Source organism: Salvelinus namaycush, chromosome 42 (genome assembly GCF_016432855.1).
Source record: "Salvelinus namaycush isolate Seneca chromosome 42, SaNama_1.0, whole genome shotgun sequence".
Taxonomy (NCBI): domain Eukaryota; kingdom Metazoa; phylum Chordata; class Actinopteri; order Salmoniformes; family Salmonidae; genus Salvelinus; species Salvelinus namaycush.
The window spans coordinates 4,600,550-4,622,851 of NC_052348.1; the positions used below are offsets into that span (position 1 = coordinate 4,600,550).

Genomic DNA, 22,302 nt, shown 5'->3' on the forward strand with positions numbered 1-22,302 from the left:
GGTGATCCTAACTGACCTAAAACAGGGAATTGTTACTAGGATTAAATGTCAGGAATTGTGAAACTGAATTTAAATATATTTGGCTAAGGTGTATGTAAACTTTCGACTTCAACTGTAGCTGCAGAGAGAAGTTTAAAACTAGTTGTCGATAGTTGAAAAATCCTCTGTACCTTTTTGATGTGAAATGTTTCATGTGTGACTCACAGATTAACGCTGGCACCGATGGCTAGGATCTCGTTGAGGGACTTGGCCACGATGGTGGTGGACACTGTAGAGTGATGCTCTCCCCAGTGGTCCAGCCAGCCAGTGTATAACTCAAAAGTTCACCTGCAACACAAGATACAGTCAGCACTATCTGGCCATGCTAGAAATTATCACCCTTGACCATTTCTATGTATATTTTAACTTGCATCAGTTCCCCCTTGACACTGATCTAAGGTCAGTTTTGCAATTTCCCTATTATCAGTATGGTAGTGATTTTGGAAATATAATTTGATTCTAGAGTTGTGCCTCAGAAGCCTACCTGGGCCAAAGTCCACAGTGGCGTAGAGGCCCTGCAGAGAGCCACACTTGAGGTACCCGACCCTGGCCCCGTCTGTGGTGAACAGCACAACGCCGTTCCCTAGGTGGGAGCGGAACAGACTGGTCAGGTGACTTGGGTAGTTGTAGTCACAGGCAAAGTAGCTGCCGTACTCACTCTCCACCTGAGAGAGAGAAGGAGAGGAGGGAGAGGAGAGGGGGAGAGAGATGGTCTCTTGTTAAGGTGATGAGAGGCAATGTTTGACAAACAGTATTCTATTGAATTGTAGAGTTAAGGCACAATATGAAGTTATCCAAACTTTTGCTATTGATTCTCCAAATAATTTTTTATTAATCATTGAATATCAACATGGCTCACCTGAACAGTAATGGCGGGTCCACTGTTCTGAGAAAGGAACGCTTTAACATTGGCAGTAGTTTGCCCATCCACTTGTCAGCGGCCGCAATGGAATCTGAAACAAACGGATTTAGGTGTCATAAAAACACAATTCTTATATTGTAATACTAATAAAATCCATTGCATTCTCATCTAACGGTCAATACACACCTGGGTCTGAGGAACGCAGGACCATGTCTTTCTTGTGGAGCAGCCAGGCAGGCAAGCACCCCTAAAGATCAAGTCATGAAATTGGCAAATTATCACAGTCTGTCAAGAAATACACAGCTGGTGTAGAAGTGTCGTTACTACATTGTGACTTATCGTCTTCCGAAAACAACTAGGAATACAGGCATAATTTGCCAACATTATTACACATATCATCAACAGGTATATTTATCATAAAACAATTGTTTACAGTCATTCTCTCACCATATCCCACTCTCCACAGATGTAGGGCCCAGGCCTCAGTACAACCAGCAGACCAATGTCTTGGGCCAATTGCAGGAAGTGTTCTAGATCCCTGTCCCCACTGAAGTTGTACCGATCCGGGGAGGGCTCATGGAAATTCCAGGGGACGTACCTGGAATGTCAAATGTCATTTTTCAACCAAAATGGACAATGACGTAGTATTTAAGTCCATACCACCAGATGGTAAATCATAGCTCTGTCTGAGGTTTAAGGCCCGATGAAGGAATTCTGTCTGGTTATCAACATTTGGAGGTGATTTGATTAAATGGCTCTTTCTTTGAATTACTTTGAACAATGTTAATTCTATGTCCAAATTGGCCACTGAAATGACTAACTGAAAACTAGAAGGACCATTGAAGACACTAATCTAACTGGTTGGCATTCAGTGTATTTATGACATAGTGGCCAGTCTACATTTGCCTGGCTACCCAGACTCCTTGCTAAACACTACGCCAAGCCTACGGACTTAAGTTTCTTCTACACAATGAGTCTGGATCGGAGTATACCTCCCGACGCTTCACCGAATGCAAACACATTCTGGGCCGTCTCATTGGTCCAGAAACCGATGGGTTGTGCCAGTGCCAGAACACACATGGGTAAAAGAGGCGGTTTGAAAAATCATCATTGGCTTTGATACGCTGATTGGTTAGAGACGATCCAATCGCTGATACCATTGTTTTTTACAACGCCACAAACGGCTTCAATGATGGCAGTCTCAGACTAAAGTATGTAGCAAACGACAGAGCGGCGGAATAACTTAGTGTGAGTCGTCAGGCTATGTCTACATACACCTGAATGGCGTTCATTCCAGCCATATACATCTTGACTAGCCTGTCTTTCCATTAGGCCCTGGGGATCCTGTTGTAGTGGATGCTACCGGAGATGTAGCGGAACTCTTCCCCATCCTTACGGAAGTAGTCATTATTGTATTCCACACTGAAGGTCTGCGGCACTCCAAGCTGACAGAGATTTCAACAAAGTAAGAGTCACATATAGTAGTTTTTAAATCTGGGGGAGCCATGGAGTCAGTGTGCTGTTTTTATTATGGCTACATCAAACTGACTTTAGAGAGAGAGTTGTCTGATTTCATTGCAGTCATGTAACTGTTCTGTTACAGGTTCAGCTTTTTAAATGGTGAAGAGATGATTTATCAGGTGATGGCACAAGGTTGGCAACAACAACGTGACTGCCAATCGTTGAGCTCTAGTCAAGTGCTGTTGTTGGGTGTATAAAATGAAAAGGCCTACATCTCGATGAAAATTAATAGGGAGAGGAAAAGAGGATATTCCAATGCACATTTACGTTATGAATTTATATGGCTTGCAGTATATCAACCAGACAGATTGGGTAACCCACAGTTCACAGGGGCTATAAACGTTCTCACCACCATATATATTGTAGTGAGAGGAAGGGGAAGTCCAGTCCGGGGTAGTGGGAGAGAATGAAACTGGGCCGACATTCTGCCTTGTTTTCTGTTGCCAAAACTAGATCGTTTACGAACACAGTGCACTATATTTTATTTACTTGACGCTTTGCCAAAGTTGAAAAGGCCTACTTCTCGATTAAAATTAATACAGATACAGAGTGGGAAAGAGGTCATTCTAATGTACATTTAGGTTATTCATTTCTATAGCTTGCAGTAGATCAACTGTGATAGGTAATGTCAACTAAGCAGTTTGAAATGTTGCTAGCTAGCTACTATACTTTGAAAGCAATCAATCCAGATATGCTAAAGCAGTGCACTAGCGGGTAAATTGTTCCAAGGAACATGCAATTAGTTCAAGTTATAGGCTAATTTAAACATCATTCAAGTTAAGTGCATTCCAAAAGCAGGCTTGAATTCTGACTAGGTAACGTTAGCTTGCTGTATGTGTCTTTTTTCTCTCCAACTAATTCAGTCTAGGCTACTACGAAATTAACTATGTGAGAGTACTTGCTGTACTTGTAAACATGGAACACAATAGCACAACTCCAACCCGGCATGAGCAAGCCATGTTTGAATGTCGTGATGCACTGAATGAATGACTGAACGTCAACAAATGAAATGCGGAAGTTGACGAAGTCATGTGACGATGTGTTATGGCAGTACAAACGCCTTACCGGTAGGCGGCAGTCTCATGGAATGCCCAAGGCACAAACTGTATGCTCGTACTTCCTGTCATCTCTTCTCCCTCGGTGGTAATAAGTATCATATACACACACGTGGGCTTCCGAACTCTGCTCATATTGTCGTCTATAAAGGTCTGTAAATAACAACATATGTATTGATTAGTTGCGGTCACGCCATCATATCATTTTGACAACATGTCGACAAGTGAGAAAACAACACCAAACGAAGGACTGGATGCCGAAGAGGACGAGTTGCCTCCTCCCGTTGTGACTCGGACTCGTAGCGGGCGCAGAGTACGGACCCCAGCTGTGTATCTTGACTCTGAAGTGCCGAAGACTCCAACACGCCGAACAAGGAAATCTGTCATTCAAGAGTTACCGAATGAGAATGCAGAGAACCAGACGGAACCCAAACCAGCGGTTGTAGTCATGGAACCCGTTGCCGATGAGGCTCGTGCGAAAAAACTTCCAAGCAGGGCGTCCAAATCAAATGCATTGGCAACAGCTGAGGCAAAACCAGTCAAATCAGACACACCTGTAGAGAAATCATTAGGTACATTTATTCCAGCTGTGTCACATCATTGCACCGAGAAGGAAAACAAGGTTGGTCCCGTACCAATGGAGACTGTTCCGGACCGCCCAAATAAAACAGCCAAAAAGAGGACTCGTTCAGAGTCTAATGAGAAACTTGGCCTGATACCGTTAGGGAAACCAAAATCCGGACGGGTATGGAAAGACCGCAACAAGCAAAGGTCAGTAGTGGCAAGTTGTAATAGCCTACAATGTATTAACTGCATGCATATGCAAACTATTACTAGTCAGCCCAGCCAATGCAAACATATGGTGACCATAAATTGTTTGAAATGTACCTTTTTTATATGTACCTTGATTTTCAGGTTCTCTATTCTTGTAAGAGACAAGCCACTGTGCTCCTCCTGGGAGAAGAAGATGGCGGCCAAGCGAGAGAAGGAGGTGGTGAAGAAATATTCCCTGCAACTGAAAGAGGACAAAGCCAGGGAGAAAGAGGTCTGTCACCTGTTCATATGAGTGTAGTAATTAAACTGCGTTGGAAACTCTGCAATCTCTGACTTAAGTGCATTCAAGACAACTGGGAACTCAAGGAAGGGGGGAGGGGAGGGGGGTTTTGAACTCCGGCCTCTTTCTAGAGCGCTGACTCTCCGACCTGAAACTCACTGACAGTGACTTGATCTCGTATTTTTGAGTTCCCGGTTCTTTAACACACCATTGTTATATGGACCACAGAGGTTGGCAGTGCAACTGATTATTTAAGCATCCCCTCATGATGTAATTGTTTGGGTGTCTTTCGTCCCGTACAGGAAAAGAGGAAGCGGCATGAGGAGAACTTGAAAAGGCGAGCTGAGAATGAGAGGAAGGCCGAAGTTGTGCAAGTAGTAAGTCAACACACACAGCCCCACGTGATTCCAAATGACGGCGTCTTTGTTTCTCACTGTAACCTACGTGAGCCAGGCAGATCTCTGTTGTTGACTTCAGGGGCTATATGTGTTAATTGTCACATTCTTTGATCAGGTTCCCCCATGTACATGTTATCATCTTTTATGATCTAAAAGGCAATAATGATCCTAAATCAGTCCTCTGACGCTTGATACATATGGCCCCAGGCTAAGAGCTACATCTTATTTTTTGTGACTTCTCCATCCCAGATCCGGAACACAACGAAGATCAAGAGGATGAAGAAGAAACAGCTGAGGAAGATTGAGAAGAGGGACACACTCGCCATGCTGCAGAAATCACGGCCCAGGAACCCAAAAGCTGCACAGAAAGGTGGCAAAGGGGACAAGTAGAGGGAGTGCTCAAGTTGACGTTCAAAAGCACCCCCCTAGGTACTTCATGTAGATATGAGAGAACTGGTCAGAAAAGGGGCTTGCTCCGTCTGCTACACGCAACGACCCGGTGTTGTAGTTCCTCCGGGATAAAAAGGCGCAATTTACCATATTGCTTAAAATCTATCCAATACTTTCGGATGTGCCTAGGGCCGACATGGCTATGCTTACTGTGAGGCTGCTGGGACTGGAGAGCATGATCAGCGAACCCTTTCAAAACAATTAACCATCTGTGGAGCATTGCAGATGCAAAAAGTGCCTCCTGCCTCTTGTGGAAATATTCTTATCTTTACTTGGAACTCTTCTCAACTTGTAATGCAATGTTCCATTAAACAAACCAAATTGTTCTACACTTATACCACATCCCAACCTTTTGTCGTGGGCCATTAGATTATGCTTTTTGCCCACTTCAGTGTGTTGCATTAGAGGAATAAAGTTCTAAAGCAAGTGTGCACTTCTCCAGTCAGGCTTTATTACAATCATCCTCTGATGCTGTTACACTCAGAGCACCACAGTGCACTGACCAAGATCCATAAGAGAGAATGGTCATAAAGATAGGAAAGTATGATGAATAGAGAAACAAGATGAAATTATTGAAAAAAATAAGACAAACAATATGGCAGTATAACTAATTGACCTCTTAAGATGGGTCCAGTATAAACTCTGGTACAACGCATGAATGGTTTTGATACTGATATTTTTGTGAAGCAACAGTTTGCATTTGCACTTTTTTATTTTTATTTTTTACAACCATTGTGGTCTTCACAGCAGTGTAACTTGTGCAAACAAACTGTTGAATCACAACTGTTCAGTCATATGTTGTACACGGACAGGGATTAGGACAACACAGAAGTGATCAAACAAATTGACTTAACGGACAACCCAGTTTAGGGAGAAAAATGGGAGTTCTCTCTGACCTTAAACACAATTACTATCAATATTATTAATAGCACTAATTATTACTTCATTTGATATATATATACACACATATTAGCAATCTGTTTCATTTTTCCTCACACTCAAACATTAAGTACACTTGAAAATAAGATTTATTTTTGGAACTCAAGCTCACATTCTGTACTAGCGCTGCACACACACTTTAGTTCATGTAGATTAAGAGTGACTTCCCACACCCTGAATCCCTATTAATTTATAGTGCACTACTTTTGAACACTGCCTATAGGGGGTCAAAAGAAGTGCACTATATAGGGAATAGGGTGCTATTTTGGACACACCCACCATTCCAATGTTACGATCAAGTCTGCTTCACACACTAACCCTAATAAAAAAAACTATACGCTACACTAGATTGTTTTGCTGTTGGAAGAGGTGGAAGTTGTCTTTGGGATGTAGGGTGTAGTAGGAACTGTTTAAATAGTACTTAATGGCGATACATCCTTCATTTAGACGATTACGCTGCTTTGAGATGGAAAACAGGCTCCAAGCCCAAACTATCCTTGTGCCAAGCAGCAGAGGAGCTAATGTGATGTCACCAAGTTCTGGAGGACACACACCTCTTAACAGCATTTGTGAAGCTTTGACAATCTGGCAGCCTCAAAGCAGACATAAGCACCAACCCATTGCTATTATAACCCCCCCCTCTTCACATACTCACACAAACTGTTCATGTCTGTATGCGTTTAGTCCATATCCTTTGGAAGAGGAGCAAGGTAGAGTTAGTGTTAAATCGCTAGAATCTATCAACCAGACCACCTATCTGCCCCCAGTCTTTTCCACAGACTAACATAGCAAGAGATGAAGTGTAAGAGAACGATGAGAAAGAGAGCGGCAAAGGAAGAGACGGAGAGAAAGACAAAGGCCTAGCCAGTGGCAGTGGCTCTAAAGGGAGATATCTAATCATTCTAGTGAAGCTGAAGCGTCGGGGGTGACGTTTTCCCTAGCTACAGATCTAGGATCAACTTCGGCTCCCCCAATGGTGGGAAATGCAAAACGGACCCCAGATCAGCATCTAGGAGAAACGGACCCTACACAGAAGATGAAGGCAGAAGAAAGCAGGTCTGTCCCCCTATCCGGTTGCACTGTCCTGCAGGGTCTCACTGCCCCTGTGCACACCATCCCCACAGAGAGTGATAGGGGAGCGGTAAGGGGCATTACAACCCAAAATCTATCCTGAAAGAGGGAGGGTTGGGGTTAAACAGAGTCGATACCCAGGCTGCCCCTTCTTCAATTGGGGAAAAAGGGCGGCTTGTGGCCTTCCATATTCCAAATGCCTGGGTTAGTACAATTTGCTGATGGGGGGGGGGGTCAATATATATCGGGGCACATGTCCCAGCTGCCGTGGTCCTTCTCTTCCCAGTAGCCCCCCTTGTAGACGTGCATGGACTCTCCCGTGACGGTGTCCTCGGTCCGCTCGAACCACATCGCCTCATAGTTGTCCTGGTGGACACCTGACGGAAATAAGAGAAAAAGAAAGGCATTTAATCCATTGAAAGAACCATTGATGTTGACGACCTGCCATGGAAGCTTTGGGAAAGGGACTTCTGCATCAAGACCATATAAAAGAAGGATGAGGTCAGGGGTTTTTCAGTCACTGCTTGAGCAATGATTGACAGTATTGGCTCATCCCTCTTTGGTATGATCCTGGAGAAGCAGAACATTAGGATGACAAGGAAAACATTGCAGCAGTATGGTGGTGTCTAGCTACAATAGTTACCAGAGTTATCATTTCTAGTGCTACAAGATTTGACACATGACCACCGTAAGACTTTGGGAACTAGTATTTCTCAACCAAGTTATACTGCAACTACTAGAGCGTCTAAGAGGAAGGAGACAAACTACAGACAAATAACAACAGAGAAAGAGACAGAAGGAGAGTGAGCACGAACAGCACTGGTGTTACTTGCTTTTGACAGCAGCTCCATAATGACCTTCCATGTCATCCACTGGGGGGGGGGGAAATGGAAATATATGAATGATGGCTGATGTGGAAAATGTATCTAAAAAAGGTGTGAGAATGAAATCATGGTGCGTGTGTGTCCCGAACAATGAATACTTGCTTTGATACTCTGAGAGGGGCGGACCACGTGGGGCTGCAAAAGGGAAGACTGACAGATGAGAATGTGAGTGTGAGGATAGAAAGACAGTGATATAGAGAGGAAAAGAGTAGAGGGCTACTTGCTTGGAGTGTGAGGTGGAGAATCGTCAGGGTCCGCTGAAGGGGGAGAGAGGAACATGAAAAATTGACAGAAAGAAAGGAATGAAATTATGAAAAGAAGAGGGGGGGAAAAAAGAACCTACAACCTAACCAAATAAATATATTTAATATACGATGATACTTACTGGTGTGATGTGATAATTAAAATAGGCTAGCTTTAATTTATGCTACTGAGCTGTTTGCTACCACAGGACATTGCTGCATATCAATTTAAACATTCCTCTTGAGTATTACAATTCAAATATGAATTCCACAGCACAATAATAAGTCATTTCTAGGCATAGCCTGGAAATTTGGGTTGTATTCACTAGACACCTTAGGTAGAAAAACATCCCAAAACAGCAAGGGACTACCTGAACTTGTCAAATAAGGAACTTGTTTTGTTGCAAAACGTTTTGCTACAGTGTGCACTAATGAACACGACTCTGGTATTGATTGACAAGCATATTTGCGTCACAAAAAAAGCTAGCTAACTACCTTTGTATACACACACACACTAAACGGAAAGTGATAGAAGGATCAAGTGTCAGAAGGAGAGGGAATAAGAGAGCGAAAGGGTGGAGAAAGCGAGGGAGTGTGCTATAAGGACACAGATGGACGGAGGAAAGGGGGGAGTTTGTGGTACTTGCTTTCGTCCGAAGCCTGGCTCGCTTCCATACCAATCTCCACTGCATCAGCTGAACACAGCACAAACCAAGGATGGATGAATGAATAAAGAAAGCGGGATATGATGGATCGTCAGAGGTATTACATACACCTACCTTGTGAAAAGTGGAACGGATTGTGTGTGTGAGAGTGAGAGTAAAGGTAGAGTGAGACAATAGGGGGAAGAGAGGAGTACTTGCTTTTCAAAGGCGAGTCAGTGATGAAAGAGTCCTCAATGACAGCTTGCGGGACAGAGAGACAGACAAACGTGTGAAAGACAGACAGATATATACAAGAGAAAGGGACAGACAGGTAGACTATGAACACAGACAGCTCTGGGACGACACACTCACTTTGTCTTTCCTCCAACCTGCCTCCATCTCCTTTTCCTCTCTCTAATTACAATAGAAGCCAAAGAGAACAGACTCCTCATTCAAGTTAATGGGGAGTATTTGCTTACTCACAAGCACAAGAAATCGATCTTGCTCCCATCTTGGGCATGTCCCAATAATATCCTCAAGTGTGCACTTGTTTACTACTTCCAACATTGGATTGGTGAGACATCGGTTAGTGGGTGTCTCCACCATGTTTCTTAAACCAGTCATTTCCTTTCAAATAAGTACAGGAAAGTCAACAAGTGAACACTTTGGGAGGAAGGAGATAAACTGGGATGTAGCCCTTCTTGCACCGCCTTCCCTCGCCCCCTCCCTCTTTCTCACCGTCCTCTGCTACTTCCACCCCCTCTGCCCCCTCCTCAGGCAGGTTGGCTGCGCGCTGGGCCTCTCGCTCCCTCTCGCGGCGGACGCTCCTCTGCTTCTCCTCCAGCCGTTGCTTCTCGGCGTTGGCCTCGTCCCACCGGCCCGCCTCCATCAGCTGCTGGTCGGGCCGTCGCCGGCTGTCGGTGGGCGCCACGCCCTCCTCGGGCTCGTTGAGCGTCAGCGCCAGCGACGAGAAGTAGTACATGGTCTCCGCACCCTCACTGCAGATGGTTAGGAAGAGAGAGGATGGGAAATAAGGAGAGAGAGAGAGAAAGGAGGAAGTGGAAGAGACACATAGGAGAAAGAGACAGACCAAGCAACAGAGGTGAGATGATTGAAAAAGCCGTGTTCTTTGACACACCAAATGTCTTTTTCGTTTGCTGCACCTCTTCAGCAAAAAAAAAAAACACACCCACCCCCACACTCTACTCACGGTAGTGGGTTCTTCTTCCAGAGCTCCTTGGCTTTGAGCGTCTGGTAGACGGTCTTCTGTTTGCCCTCGGTGCCGTTCTCGCCCTTATTACTCTGCATCACCCTGGAGAACTCCATCTTCTCATCCCACGTCCCTGACAGCACATAGTGGGCCTTACCCTCCTTGTCTGTCACCACACCAGTCACCTTCCTGGCCACGTCTCTGGAGAAGTAGCTGTACGGGGCGAACTTGAGATGGCAGCGGTCGCCGGTCCGGTGGTTCACCACGTCTATCTCGCCCGACTGAGAAAAACAGAAAGAGAGAGAATGGAATTCTTTAAAATAAATCTGGAATGTTTTTTGGAATTGGTCTAACATCTAACACCCACAGTAGGTTCTGCATGTGTCTATTGCAAAGATTGTGGCATGATAATGTCACTTTAACAGATATAGCCATCGTGTGTGATATTTTTCTTACCTGGTCGATCCACAATTTGCCCACAATGATGTTGTGTACTGTTGTAGTGACTTTCTTCCACGAGTAGTGATTGTTGCTCTTCTCAAACATACATTGGATAGAGCCTGTGGAAGACGATTACACCATAGTAAAACATGTCAAATGCCAACTAAACAAAGATTGAGCGTGATGGAAACATTGGCTGGCAACCATCAGTCCTCACACACTGCCTTACCCAGAGGCATGATGGAGAGGTATTTTCCCCTGAACTTGCTGGCGAGGGAGATCTCCTGTCGGAGGGTCCAGCCTCTCTCTGAGATGGCATGATGAGCCGCTGCAGGCGGGTGGTGACTCACCTGGATAAAGAGATGGAGGATTGGGTAGGGCGATATTACAATTAAATCACGAAGCACAGTGTTTTGCAACTCCGGTCCTGGGGACCCACGGGGTACCATTTTTAAACTGTGCACTAAAACACCTGATTCGACTAATTAATGGCTTGATGATTAGCCGATTACTTGAGTCAGATGTGGTTGTGCTGGGATAAAAACAACATATGTAAAAATGTATTTAAAGTGTAAGTGTGTGAATAAAGAGAGCCGTTGTTTCCCCACAGCTGACACTAGGGTGTTTTCCTCTCAGGGAATTGAGTACCACAGTATGAGTCATAAAACCCGGAAATCAGTTCCAATCGTTTTTTTGAACATTCCTTTTTCCATTGGGATTTTAGAACTAATTCATAAGGTTTGTGTTTTGTGTAGGCTTAACCCTGGCGTGACGTTTTGATAACTGCAAATCTCTTGGACAAGGTAACTTCATCAATAATTAGCATAGCAATTTTTTTTGTTGTCAATTGAGGCAAATATAGATAAAACTCACGGCTATCAAAACGTCACGCAAAAGGTAAGTCTACACCAAACACACAGTTAATTCAATTTTTTTGTAAAATACACAATGTGAAACATTAAGCGGAAAAACCATTGGAACCATTTCCGTGGTTTTATGGGTATTATGTGGCGTACTATTGGAACGTGCTACAGCAGAAGGGAACGTTTCAGCACCACAGGTGATGGACAGGGCTGGAACTCTTGACAGTTCTCTGACTAACTGGCTGTTTCTAGAGGTACCACTACCCATCGATGCCCTCTGTGTAAATGTGTTAAACCTCGCAAGGCTGCCGGCCCAGCCGCATCCTCAGAGCATGCTCAGAGCATGCTCAGACCAGCTGGCTGGTGTGTTTATGGACACATTCAATCAATCCTTTTCCCAGTCTGCTGTTCCCACATGCTTCAAGATGGCCACCATTGTTCCTGTTCCCAAGAAAGCGAAGGTAACTGAGCTAAATGACTATCGCCCCGTAGCACTCACTTCCGTCATCATGAAGTGCTTTGAGACAAGTCAAGGACCATATCACCTCCACCCTACCTGACACCCTAGACCCACTCCAATTTGCTTACCGCCCCAATAGGTCCACAGACGACGCAATCGCAATCACACTGCCCTAACCCATCTGGACAAGAGGAATACCTATGTAAGAATGCTGTTCATCAACTCTGGGAAGACCCAGAGTTACCTCTGCTGCAGAGGATAAGTTCATTAAAATGACCAGCCACAGAAATTGCAGCCCAAATAAATGCTTCAGAGTTCAAGTAACAGACAACAGTTCAGAGAAGACTGTGTGGATCAGGCCTTCATGGTTGAATTGCTGCAAACAGGACAATGACCCAACACACCTCCAGGCTGTGTAAGGGCTATTTGACCAAGAAGGAGAGTGATGAGTGCTGCATCAGATGACCTGGCCTCCACAATCCCCCAACCCAACAGAGATGGTTTGGGATGAGTTGGACCGCAGAGTGAAGGAAAAGCAGCCAACAAATGCTCAGCATATGTGGGAACTCCTTCAAGACTGTTGGAAAAACATTCCCGGTGAAGCTGGTTGAGAATACCAAGTGTGCAAAGCTGTCATCAAGGCAAAGGGTGAATACTTTGAAGAATCTCAAATATATTTGATTTGTTTAACACTTTTTTGGTTACTACATGATTCCATGTGTTATTTCATAGTGTTGATTTCTTTACTATTATTCTACAATGTAGAAAATAGTAAAAATAAAGAAAAAGCCTTGAATGAGTAGGTGTCCAAACCTTTGTCTGGTACTGTATGTTTAAGTAATATATCTAATTAAGTAGTTCACTTGTTAGTTTATAATTATCTGTTGTAACCAAGTACTTATCTTCTTACCTTTGACCTGTTTAACTGCCAGTATCGAATGTCTGCCAGTGTTGAATGTTATGGTTAATGTTTGACACCAGACTGGATTCGAGGACAGTGATGTATCTGTGACACTGTAGCAGCTGATGCGGTGACTTCCTGCAAGCCTCTCGGGCTGGTGTTTACAGAACATTTGATGCTGGGAGATTAATACTTAAGGGCCTTCTCTGCTTTCGTTCTGGAGGGGTCTCCTAGTTGCAATAAACCGGATTGATACAATCAAATTGTTGTGATGTCAATTTGTGGTTTATTGAATGCGTATTGGTTTTTAAAAACATATAGCCACTGTAGATGCAAAGCTTCTTCTCCAATACTCTCTCTCTGCCCCCTCCCTCTCTTAGCCCCTCACCCATTTGAACCTGTAGCCCTCCCTCCCCCTTCTGTTTTTCCAATTCCTCTCTTTCCCAACCAGTCATTCCCCCATTGCTCCCGTCCCTCTCGTTCTTTCCCCTGTCCCCCCACTCCCTTTTTTACCTGTTCACACAGTGAGCGGTAGCCACTCTCCCTCAGCCGGTCCAGTTCGTAGGTCTCCCCCAGTAGGGGGTTGAAGGGTTTCCCTGTGCGGTGGACCGTAGTGGAGTAGGACGATACGGTGAAGGCAGCCACGTAGCACAGCTGCTCCAGAGAGCTCTGGCATTTAGCCGCCTTGTCTAGGAGGTCGTAGTACTCTAAGTCCTCGGATAGACGCTGGAGCATGGAAATTGGTTCGTTGAAGTTCACCTGAGATAAGGGGAGAAAAGGGGGAGAGAAAGGAAACTTAGAATGGAAAGGGTTAGGGAAAAATACAGGTAACTGCCAAAAGAAAGGAAACACTGGCATGAAGTGTCAATGCGCCTTAGCATTGATTCTGCAAGTGTCTAGAACTCTATTGGAGGGATGCAACACCATCATTCCATGAAACATTCCAACATTCGGTGTTTTGATGATGGAAAACGCTGTCTCACACACACTTTAAACCCCCTATGCTCCTTAACCGCTTAATAAACTCAGGAACCATGCTGTGTGGAAGCACCTGCTTTCAATATACTTTGTATCCCTAAATTTACTCAAGTAGAGTGTTTCCTTTATTTTGGAAGCTACCTGTCGATGCATTTCATTCCAGAAAGATGTTCTCTCCCAATTGCCCTCGTTCAATACAATGCATAGAGCTGACAGCAACAGTTAGGGTGTGCTGCAATAGTCTATAGTCACACACAATCACACACACACACGTGTGTTTCTTACAGGCATGGGGATCTTGGAGAGCTCCTTGCCGATGCAGTTCTTCATGATGCTCCAGAGGTTCAGAGAATAGTTGGGCTTGTCTGGGATTTTGGTCCGCCTCTTCCTCACTGGCTCAACCTCCAGGGACTGCGGCGACTCCGAATTGGACCCCAACGACTGCTCGTCACAAAGCTGTGGGCGGCCAAAAAGAGGGCAGAACACAAACACAGTTTTTATTTCAAGGGACATCCTATGTACCGTAAAGCAAGTAATAAAAAAAAAAAACATTTCAAAACACAGTGACAGACTCACTGATTGGTCATCAATTCCAGTTTCAGTGCTGAGACAACTGACGTTACTTCCTGACCTTCTGGGTGGAGGAGAAAGAAACAGATATAGAGAGAAAGAAATGCATTTGACCAATTACAGTTTGCCTTCTAAAAGCTCAGTTTAAAATCGCTCATAAAATGCCATGCCATTTGTATTGAGAAAAAGAGGTTGAGCGAGAGAAAGAAAGAAAGAGAGCAAGAAACAGAGTAAAAAGAAAGGTAGAGGCGTGCTGACCTATGATACTTGGGGTCGGCCGGTACAGTGATGAACCCCGCCGGGTCCTCCATAGCGTCAAAGAACTCATTCTCATCATCCTCGTCGCTCGCATCACCCTTTGCTGAGCCCGAACCTGAGAGAGGGAGAAAACAAAATATTATGAATGAGAGCAGGTTGTAGATTCAGTGGTTGACTTAACTAGCAGGTTAACAGCCAGTTTGGAGTTTCGGGGTTAAAGTTCAGGGGTCAAAGAGTTAATGTAACAGATCGTTCGGGGTCAGAGGTGATGCCTTACTCTTGCTGTCCAAGGCGGGGTTGCTCTGGGAGAGGGGCAGTACGGTGGCCCCTCTAAAGGCCCTCTCCAGGTGGTTGTGCTGCTTGGCTAGCTGCTCCAATGTTTCCTCCAGCCTTATCCTCTGGTCCCGCTCCGAATGCAAGGCTTTCTGCCACCGTTTACTGTGGGCCTGGGCCAGGGACAGGAAGTCTCTGCACGCCTGGGGGGAGAAACATTAGAGGTACATTTTATACAAATACCAAAAACAGTACGGTTGGTCTGGGCCAGGGAGTCTCTATACGCCTGGGGGGGGGGGAGAACGTTAGGGGAAACAGAGGAATGTCAGGGAAACGTCACAGAAACACTTTTAGAACATTCGTACTATACCACAAAGCCTTGCAAATGTTTGTGTAACAGTCAAGATACAGATGTCTCGTACGGTGGGCTTCAGCTAGAACGAGGTCTTTACTAAATTATTACACTGATTTATTAGACCTTGACTGTATTCTATGTACGACGCTTTGTAAACCAGTGTCGCCTTCGCACACTACAAAAACAACACGTACGTTGATCATGGCGTTGGAGGTGATGCGGAACAACGTGGCTCTCTCCGTCACCTGCCGGATCTTGCCATCCGTGTCGGCTCCCAGCCGCACCCCCTCCAGCTCTGACAGGGACCTAGGACAGAGGCACAGCCAAGGAAAGTCAGCCAGTCCCTTCAACCCATCCCCTCAACCCATCCCTTTTGTATGTAGTGTTTGCAATTTGTTTATTCACTCAGACGACTCTGCAACCAAGACAAATATCTGGTCCATAACAAAATTTTAGCACTTAGTTGGCCAACCAGTTAATATGTGCTTGTAAGGATAGTACAGAACAATAGCTTTTTGCAACCATTGATGTGTTCTATGGATGTGGGCAAAGTTATCTTGTTCTATTACTATCGGTGTCTATACATGGGGATTCAACCAGTTGTTTATGTGTGAGCGTGATGGGTTGACCCCTGACCTTTGGAGGGCAGAGCCGTGCTTGGCGATGAGGTCGTTGCAGGTGCTCAGGTCTTCTACCTTGCTGCCCAGAGTGCGTAGTGTGGACTGTACCTCTGAGTTAGAGTTACGTGCCCCTCCGCCTTGTCCCGAGGTAGGGGGTGACGTGGGACACTCATCACCAGAATCATCTGGAGAAGAAGAAGAGAAAGGAAAGGGTTTAACACACACACGCTATAATATACAGTACCAGTCAGAAGTTTGGACACCTACTCATTCCAGGGGTTCTTTCTTTTTCTACATTGTAGAATAATAGTTATGACATCAAAACTATGAAAAACACATATGGGAATCATGTAGTAACCAAAAAAGTGTTAAACAAATACAAATATTTAGATTCTTCAAAGTAGCCACCCTTTGCCTTGATGACAGCTTTGCACACTCTTGGCATTCTCTCAACCAGCTTCAACTGGAATGCTTTTCCAACAGTCTTGAATACTCATTGTTGGGTCATTGTCCTGTTGAAAAACAAATGATAGTCACACTAAGCGCAAATCAGATAGGATGGCGTATCGCTGCAGAATGCTGTGGCCCCCCCACACCTCCTCCTCCATGCTTCACGGTGGGAACCACATATGCAGAGTTCTGTTAACCTACTCCGCGGCTCACAAAGACACTGCGGTTGGAACCAAAAATCTAGACTCATCAGACCAAAGGACAGATTTCCATCGCTCTAATGTCCATTGGTGGTGTTTCTTGGCCCAATAAGTCTCTGCTTATTGTTGATGTCCCTCAGTAGTGGTTTCTTTGCAGCAATCTGACCATGAAGGCCTGATTCATGCAGTCTCCTCTGAATAGTTGATGTTGAGATGTGTCTCTTACTTAAACTCTGTGAAGCATTTATTTGGGCTGCAATTTCTGAGGCTGGTATCTCTATTGAACTTATCCTCTGCAGCAGAGGTAACTCTAGGTCTTCCTTTCCTGTGATGGTCCTCATGAGAGCCAGTTTCATCATAGTGCTTGATTGTTATTACGACAGCACTGAAATTTTGCGGATTGACTGACCTTCATGTCTTAAAGTAATGATGGACTGTCGTTTCTCTTTGCTTTTTTGAGCTGTTCTTCCATAATATGGACTTGGTCTTTTACCAAATATGGGGAGGTATACAGAAGATAGCCCTACCTTGTCACAACACAATTGATTTGCTCAAACGCATTAAGGAAAGAAATTCCACAAATTAACTTTTAAATAAGGCACACCTGCTAATTTAAATGCATTCCAGGTGACTACTACCTCATGAAGCTGGTTTAGAGAATACCAAGAGTGTGCAAAGCTGTCATCAAGGCAAAGGGTGGCTACTTTGAAGAATCTCAAATATTTTTGGTTACTACATGATTCCATGTTATCTACAATGTAGAAAATAGTAAAAATAAAGAAAAACCCTGGAATGAGTAGGTGTCCAAACTTTTGACTGGTACAGTATATGAAGAAAAAAATACATTATGTCAGAATGATAGCCCCACCCCCTCAATCTAACTGGGGGTTATACAGTAAACTGTAATTCTTAAGAAAAAAACATGTTCTCTCTCCATAACCACCTCTTTCTCAAAGGAACATGAACAAACACATACAGTATACACTCCACTCAGACACCCCCCTCAACCCTCCTTCCCTTTCCCTCTCTCTGTACACATCACAGACCGTTCTACCCAGACAAATCCCTTCCTCTCCCTCCTCCTTTTTCCTCTCCTCCCTCCCTCACCAGACTCGGCCTGATTGCGGACAGCCTTGGCCTTGGCCAGCTCCAGGGCGGTGATCCAGCGCTGTCGCTCCACCTCAGAGCTGGCCTTCAGGTGGTAGGTTTGCGCCCCGCCGTTAGAGATGACAAAGTTGCACGAGTCCTCCACCGCGATGTTGGCCGTGGCCAGGTTGATGGTGCCCCGGCACGTGTGGCCCATCTCTGCCTGGGTCCTGGGGAGAAACAGAGCGAGAGAGAAGGGTGGGTTTAACCAGCTCCAACTCCTGAACCAGCTCCAACTCCTGCTTGTATGGCTGGTCCAAAAACAACTCCTAGCCCCCTAACCAGATCCTCTTCAGTGTTTGCTCATCTGAAGGAACCATATAGGAAGCAATACGGCAGAAGCTTCTCTACACCTACTGGAAGCCAAGATGAAGACATCACTTTAATTACACCTAACTGGTTTCTGTTGGTCTGCAAACACCAGAAACAGGGAAAGAGGTTAGGGAATATGTTCAGACTAGGGAAGCTTTAGGCTAGTTGGAGCAAATTCAGTAAACTAATTTTGGACAACAATGCTCTCTGTTCCACATTGTTTTATTTTACATTCCATTAAGTAAAGGTCTCTGATTACAGCCAGTTTAACCAGGAACCATTATGATTACACCAGCAGAGGAGTGGGGACCCAATACTCAGATTACATGGAAGCGTGGCAATAGAAACCAGCTGACTGATGGTCCAGTCTGGAATATTGGCTATTGTTGCCTAACTAATTTGTTCATATGGAACAAAGGAATCTGTCCAATACAGCTATGCTATCTCAGGGACAATCTAGCCTAGTGTTGGAAAAACATTTCAACATTCTGGTTTGGCAATCTTGCACGATTGCAAAAAACCTTTGTGCAAATGTCTCGCTAAATGCACTCTTGGCAAGTTATTTGAGAGAAAACAAGACTCAGAGAAAGGAACATGAAAAGTGTGTGAATTGTTGGACGTGCTTATCACCAGATTCTAAATTGTTAGGCAAACAGTACCGTTCACAACACACACAGCGTGCTTGGAGTGGGAGGTGAATGGTACACAGCAACATGTGTCTCCAAAACTCATTAAACAAACACAACTCATATTACACAGCCCAGTGAAGACATGATGACTCCCCCACAGGGCCGAAAACAGGCCAAGCATTCAGACACATGTCTTTGTTGCAAGCAAAACGAAGATGAGTCATGCAATATTGTTACACCATTAAATGGCAAAGAGTTAAACAGGGAATCCATAATGACCTCTAGCTTCAATTTCTTTATGATACTGTGCGCCATAGTCAAAACTCATGATAGGCATATAAAGGAGCAAGTTGTATTCACCTTATAGTGGAAATGTCAACACAATACAGAGCAAATCACAGCTATAATGTAACCGTTTATACATTGACAGTGGAAAAATGACCGTAGCCATATCCCTGGATAACAATGACATTCTTCTAGATTTTTCCAATAGCGTGTGATTGCGGCCCGCAATTCTGGCCGTTCCTGCATGGGGGCATTACGGCATCTGCAGGAACGCCCCCACCTCGAGCACGACATCTTCATGCTTGTGTGACACTTTTGTTATTTGGGATTTCCCTTGATTGTCTAGGCGATTAAAATGTGGTTCAAATAAAAAATAAAAGTATTATCAGAGTTTGTCAGGGGCTAAGGACACTGTCTACCGGTATCCTAGGACCTAGCTACCGGTGTCGCCCCCGCCTGCTGTGTACCAGAGTCGTCCTAGCTAACAAGCTAGCTAGCACAGTGTCCTTCGCTCCCACTGGCACAAACACCTGCCCTTGTTAACAGAACTGCTGGAAAGCATGGCCCAACAGGCAGGGTGCAGTACACTGTCTACTGGCGTGCTAGCTAGCTACTTATCCAACCTGCTGCACCGGAGTCCTAGCTAGCTAACTAACTAGCTAGAACAGTGTCCTTCACTCCCACTTGTCGAACACCTGCCCTCGCCGTTGTTAACAGAACTGCGGGAAAACAGTGCCAGACAGGCAGAGGCGAAGGACACAGTCTACCTTTGTCCTAGCTAGCTACCGACGTTGTCGCCCCCGCCTCTTCTTCTGTGGGGTTTATCTGCGGTTGGCATCCAATGTTATGGTGCATTACCGCCACCTACTGTACTGGAGCACCCTGCCTCCTGCCTGTGTACTGGAGTCCTAGCTTAAAAATGGACCAATAGAAGTATAAAGAGGGGTTCCTGCAGATGCAGCAATGCCCACAAGCAGGAACGGCCCTGAATTGCAGGCAGCAAAGATTTCTGGTAACTGTTAGTCTTATCTGTTACAGAGGATGCGAAGAGGTACTACGTCATGCCACCCCATCTCGCCCCATTCTTACCTGTAGTAGGATAGTAAACCGTTGCTCAAGACAAACCATCGTCGCTGGTAGCCCTTGATGTAATTCGTCCATTTGAATAGCCATCCTTTGTATGTGTCTCCAGCCGGAGTCGGGGTGAGTGCCTTGACCTCCGACATTACGACAGTCTGAGCCTCCACAGTAGGCTAGTAGATTGGAGCCTAGGGAGATGAAAAACAGTAAGACAACATGGAAATGGCATGGGAAAATCTACAGACTATTTACTAGCCAACTAATCCATACATACTTGGGATACATACTAGAAGACCACGTATGCTGTCAGTGTCAAGTCAGAACAGTTTCGAAAGTCACTACAAATCAGCATAACCCAATGGCCGGCAGATGACGATATTGAGTAATTTCGATATCGCCATCTACCGGCCTTTGGGCAACAATCAATGACACTAGCCTACCTGTCAGTGTCAACTGCCTGGCTTTGGTTAACAGTATTATATTGCGTAAATTGATATAGCAAGTCATATCAGCAACTTAGCTAGCTAGCTAAGCTGGATAAGTTGTTGGAGAACAACTACTGCTAGTGATGTTAACAAGAGATTAGCTTCCTAGCTAGCTTGCAAACGTCTCGCTAAACAGGTAGCATTCGCTAAACTAGTTACAGTAGCTAACGTTAACGGCATAGCCAGTCTTGTCGAGAGCAAGACGACGTTTCCATCCAAACTTTGGCATGAAGCTAGAGGGATACTAGTTACTACTACACAATTTGCAATGACTTTACACATTTAGCACTGTCAGTGCAAAATCAACAATAAGTCGCTAGCGGCCTAACAACACAGCACAGCCTGGCGCTAAAGTGCAGCATCACACACCGCACTCACGACAATGACAGGCGGATCCACCTCGGCGCTAACGACCGTCGACCGAGAGTCGATGCCTTGAGCAGCTAATCAACTCAAATTTTGCAATAAAAATACACTTTATTATGCTCGTATAGCTAGTTAATTAATGAGCCATACAATCAACCAACCTTTATCAATATGTCGAGGAAAAACTGACGCAATTTCCTTGGGCTACTATACCTTGACAACTTCAACATCCGACTATCAGACTGGACATTTACTTTTGCTTAAAAAAATGAAAGTAACATGACAAACGTAGCTATCAAGCCACAACTTTCCCAATCAAAGTTCTTCGCCTTAGCATTAAATGTCAGGAACACAATTGATTTCAGTTTTTTGTTTACATTTGATTTTTTTTTTACAAATCTTTCCACCTAACGTTTACCTTGTATCAATGGGCGGGGTGTGCACATTGTAGACCATTTCATTGGGCCCTATATTAAATAGCCACCCACCTGGGGAACCGGTACATGCAAAACGAACTAGTCCACTCACTGGTAGCACCTGTGTGCGGCCAGAGACGTTAAACAAAGTACTCTCGCTTCAAAACGTGAACACAAAAATAAGAGTCATCGTCAGAAACCTTGTGATTTATTTATTTTTTAAGGAAATCATGTAATATTTCTCAACTCTGGTGGAACCTTCAAATACAGTCATTGGGTGGAACACTGGGTGGGGCGTACAGGGGTGAATTCATTACGGAAACCGTTTACCGTTTTTAGAACCAAACGGAAGCAAACAGAGCAAAACTAGAGTTTTCATTGGACAAATTAGGGTAGGTCCCGCCCCGTTTGTTCCTTTTGCTTCCACTTAAGAAGCCTTTTGCAACATAATTGGCATAATGAATACACCCCTGGTGTTTTCTGGCTCTTTGGGGGTAGCAGTTTCCCTTAACCACAGATCTAGGATCAGATTACCATAACCCCAATTCCATAGCTTTTATTTGTGATGAAAAACACCTCACCCTGTATCTTGACCTGTCTCCTGTCCCACTAGTCTGTGCCATGGGTCCACAGTCTGTTAGCAGTGTCAGCTTCAGTTGACCCGTAGTGTCCTGTTCTCGTCCGAGGCACTACTGTATGTCTCATGCCCAGTTAGGTTCCAAGTCTCAGTTTGTGACCTTAGTAGCAGCTGCTATGAGTCCCCTGCCTTGTAAGGCCCTAGGCCTCCCACCCTGCTAGGGTCTCAGCCACCTGACTTGGGGTACCAACCATTTCCTGACCCGGTG

The 22,302-nt window shown here is 44.8% G+C and overlaps 2 protein-coding genes and 1 pseudogene across 4 annotated transcripts; 1 reads left to right on the forward strand and 2 right to left on the reverse strand.

Annotated features, from left to right (window-relative positions):
* Positions 1–214: 214 nt before the first annotated feature.
* LOC120034716 lies at positions 215–1,981 on the reverse strand (annotated as a pseudogene).
* A 1,556-nt stretch (positions 1,982–3,537) lies between these two features.
* LOC120034645 (coiled-coil domain-containing protein 86-like) lies at positions 3,538–5,809 on the forward strand. Its single transcript, XM_038981220.1, has 4 exons — positions 3,538–4,248; positions 4,393–4,522; positions 4,834–4,908; positions 5,179–5,809. Exons 1-4 carry the CDS (start codon positions 3,692–3,694, stop codon positions 5,317–5,319), a joined length of 903 nt encoding a protein of 300 aa, XP_038837148.1. The 5' UTR covers positions 3,538–3,691; the 3' UTR covers positions 5,320–5,809.
* On the reverse strand, positions 5,809–21,413 carry LOC120034643 (oxysterol-binding protein 1-like). Of its 3 annotated transcripts, none has more exons than XM_038981218.1 (15): positions 21,255–21,413; positions 20,200–20,378; positions 17,846–18,054; positions 16,105–16,273; positions 15,663–15,774; positions 15,118–15,316; positions 14,841–14,955; positions 14,589–14,646; positions 14,298–14,468; positions 13,548–13,793; positions 11,040–11,160; positions 10,826–10,929; positions 10,370–10,650; positions 9,898–10,157; positions 5,809–7,766 (listed from the first exon to the last, which is right to left on the reverse strand). In XM_038981218.1, the coding sequence occupies exons 2-15, from the start codon at positions 20,334–20,336 to the stop codon at positions 7,624–7,626; spliced, it is 2,325 nt and encodes a 774-aa protein (XP_038837146.1). In that variant the 5' UTR covers positions 20,337–20,378; positions 21,255–21,413; the 3' UTR covers positions 5,809–7,623. The 3 variants fall into 3 exon arrangements, with proteins under 3 accessions (XP_038837146.1, XP_038837147.1, XP_038837145.1); XM_038981219.1 differs by having other exon boundaries at positions 14,589–14,643; positions 21,203–21,413; XM_038981217.1 differs by having other exon boundaries at positions 21,203–21,413.
* Positions 21,414–22,302: the final 889 nt, after the last annotated feature.

Coding starts and splice junctions, on each gene's coding strand:
- LOC120034643 (XM_038981218.1), bottom strand. CDS start 20,336: ATGTCGGAGGTCAAGGCACTCACCCCGACTCCGGCTGGAGACACATAC. Junction 13,794..14,297: donor TCTCCAAGATCCCCATGCCT/GTAAGAAACACA, acceptor CCCTTATCTCAG/GTGAACTTCAACGAACCAAT. Junction 10,930..11,039: donor CCTCTCCATCATGCCTCTGG/GTAAGGCAGTGT, acceptor CGTCTTCCACAG/GCTCTATCCAATGTATGTTT.
- LOC120034645 (XM_038981220.1), top strand. CDS start 3,692: ATGTCGACAAGTGAGAAAACAACACCAAACGAAGGACTGGATGCCGAA. Junction 4,523..4,833: donor ACAAAGCCAGGGAGAAAGAG/GTCTGTCACCTG, acceptor CGTCCCGTACAG/GAAAAGAGGAAGCGGCATGA. Junction 4,909..5,178: donor AGGCCGAAGTTGTGCAAGTA/GTAAGTCAACAC, acceptor TCTCCATCCCAG/ATCCGGAACACAACGAAGAT.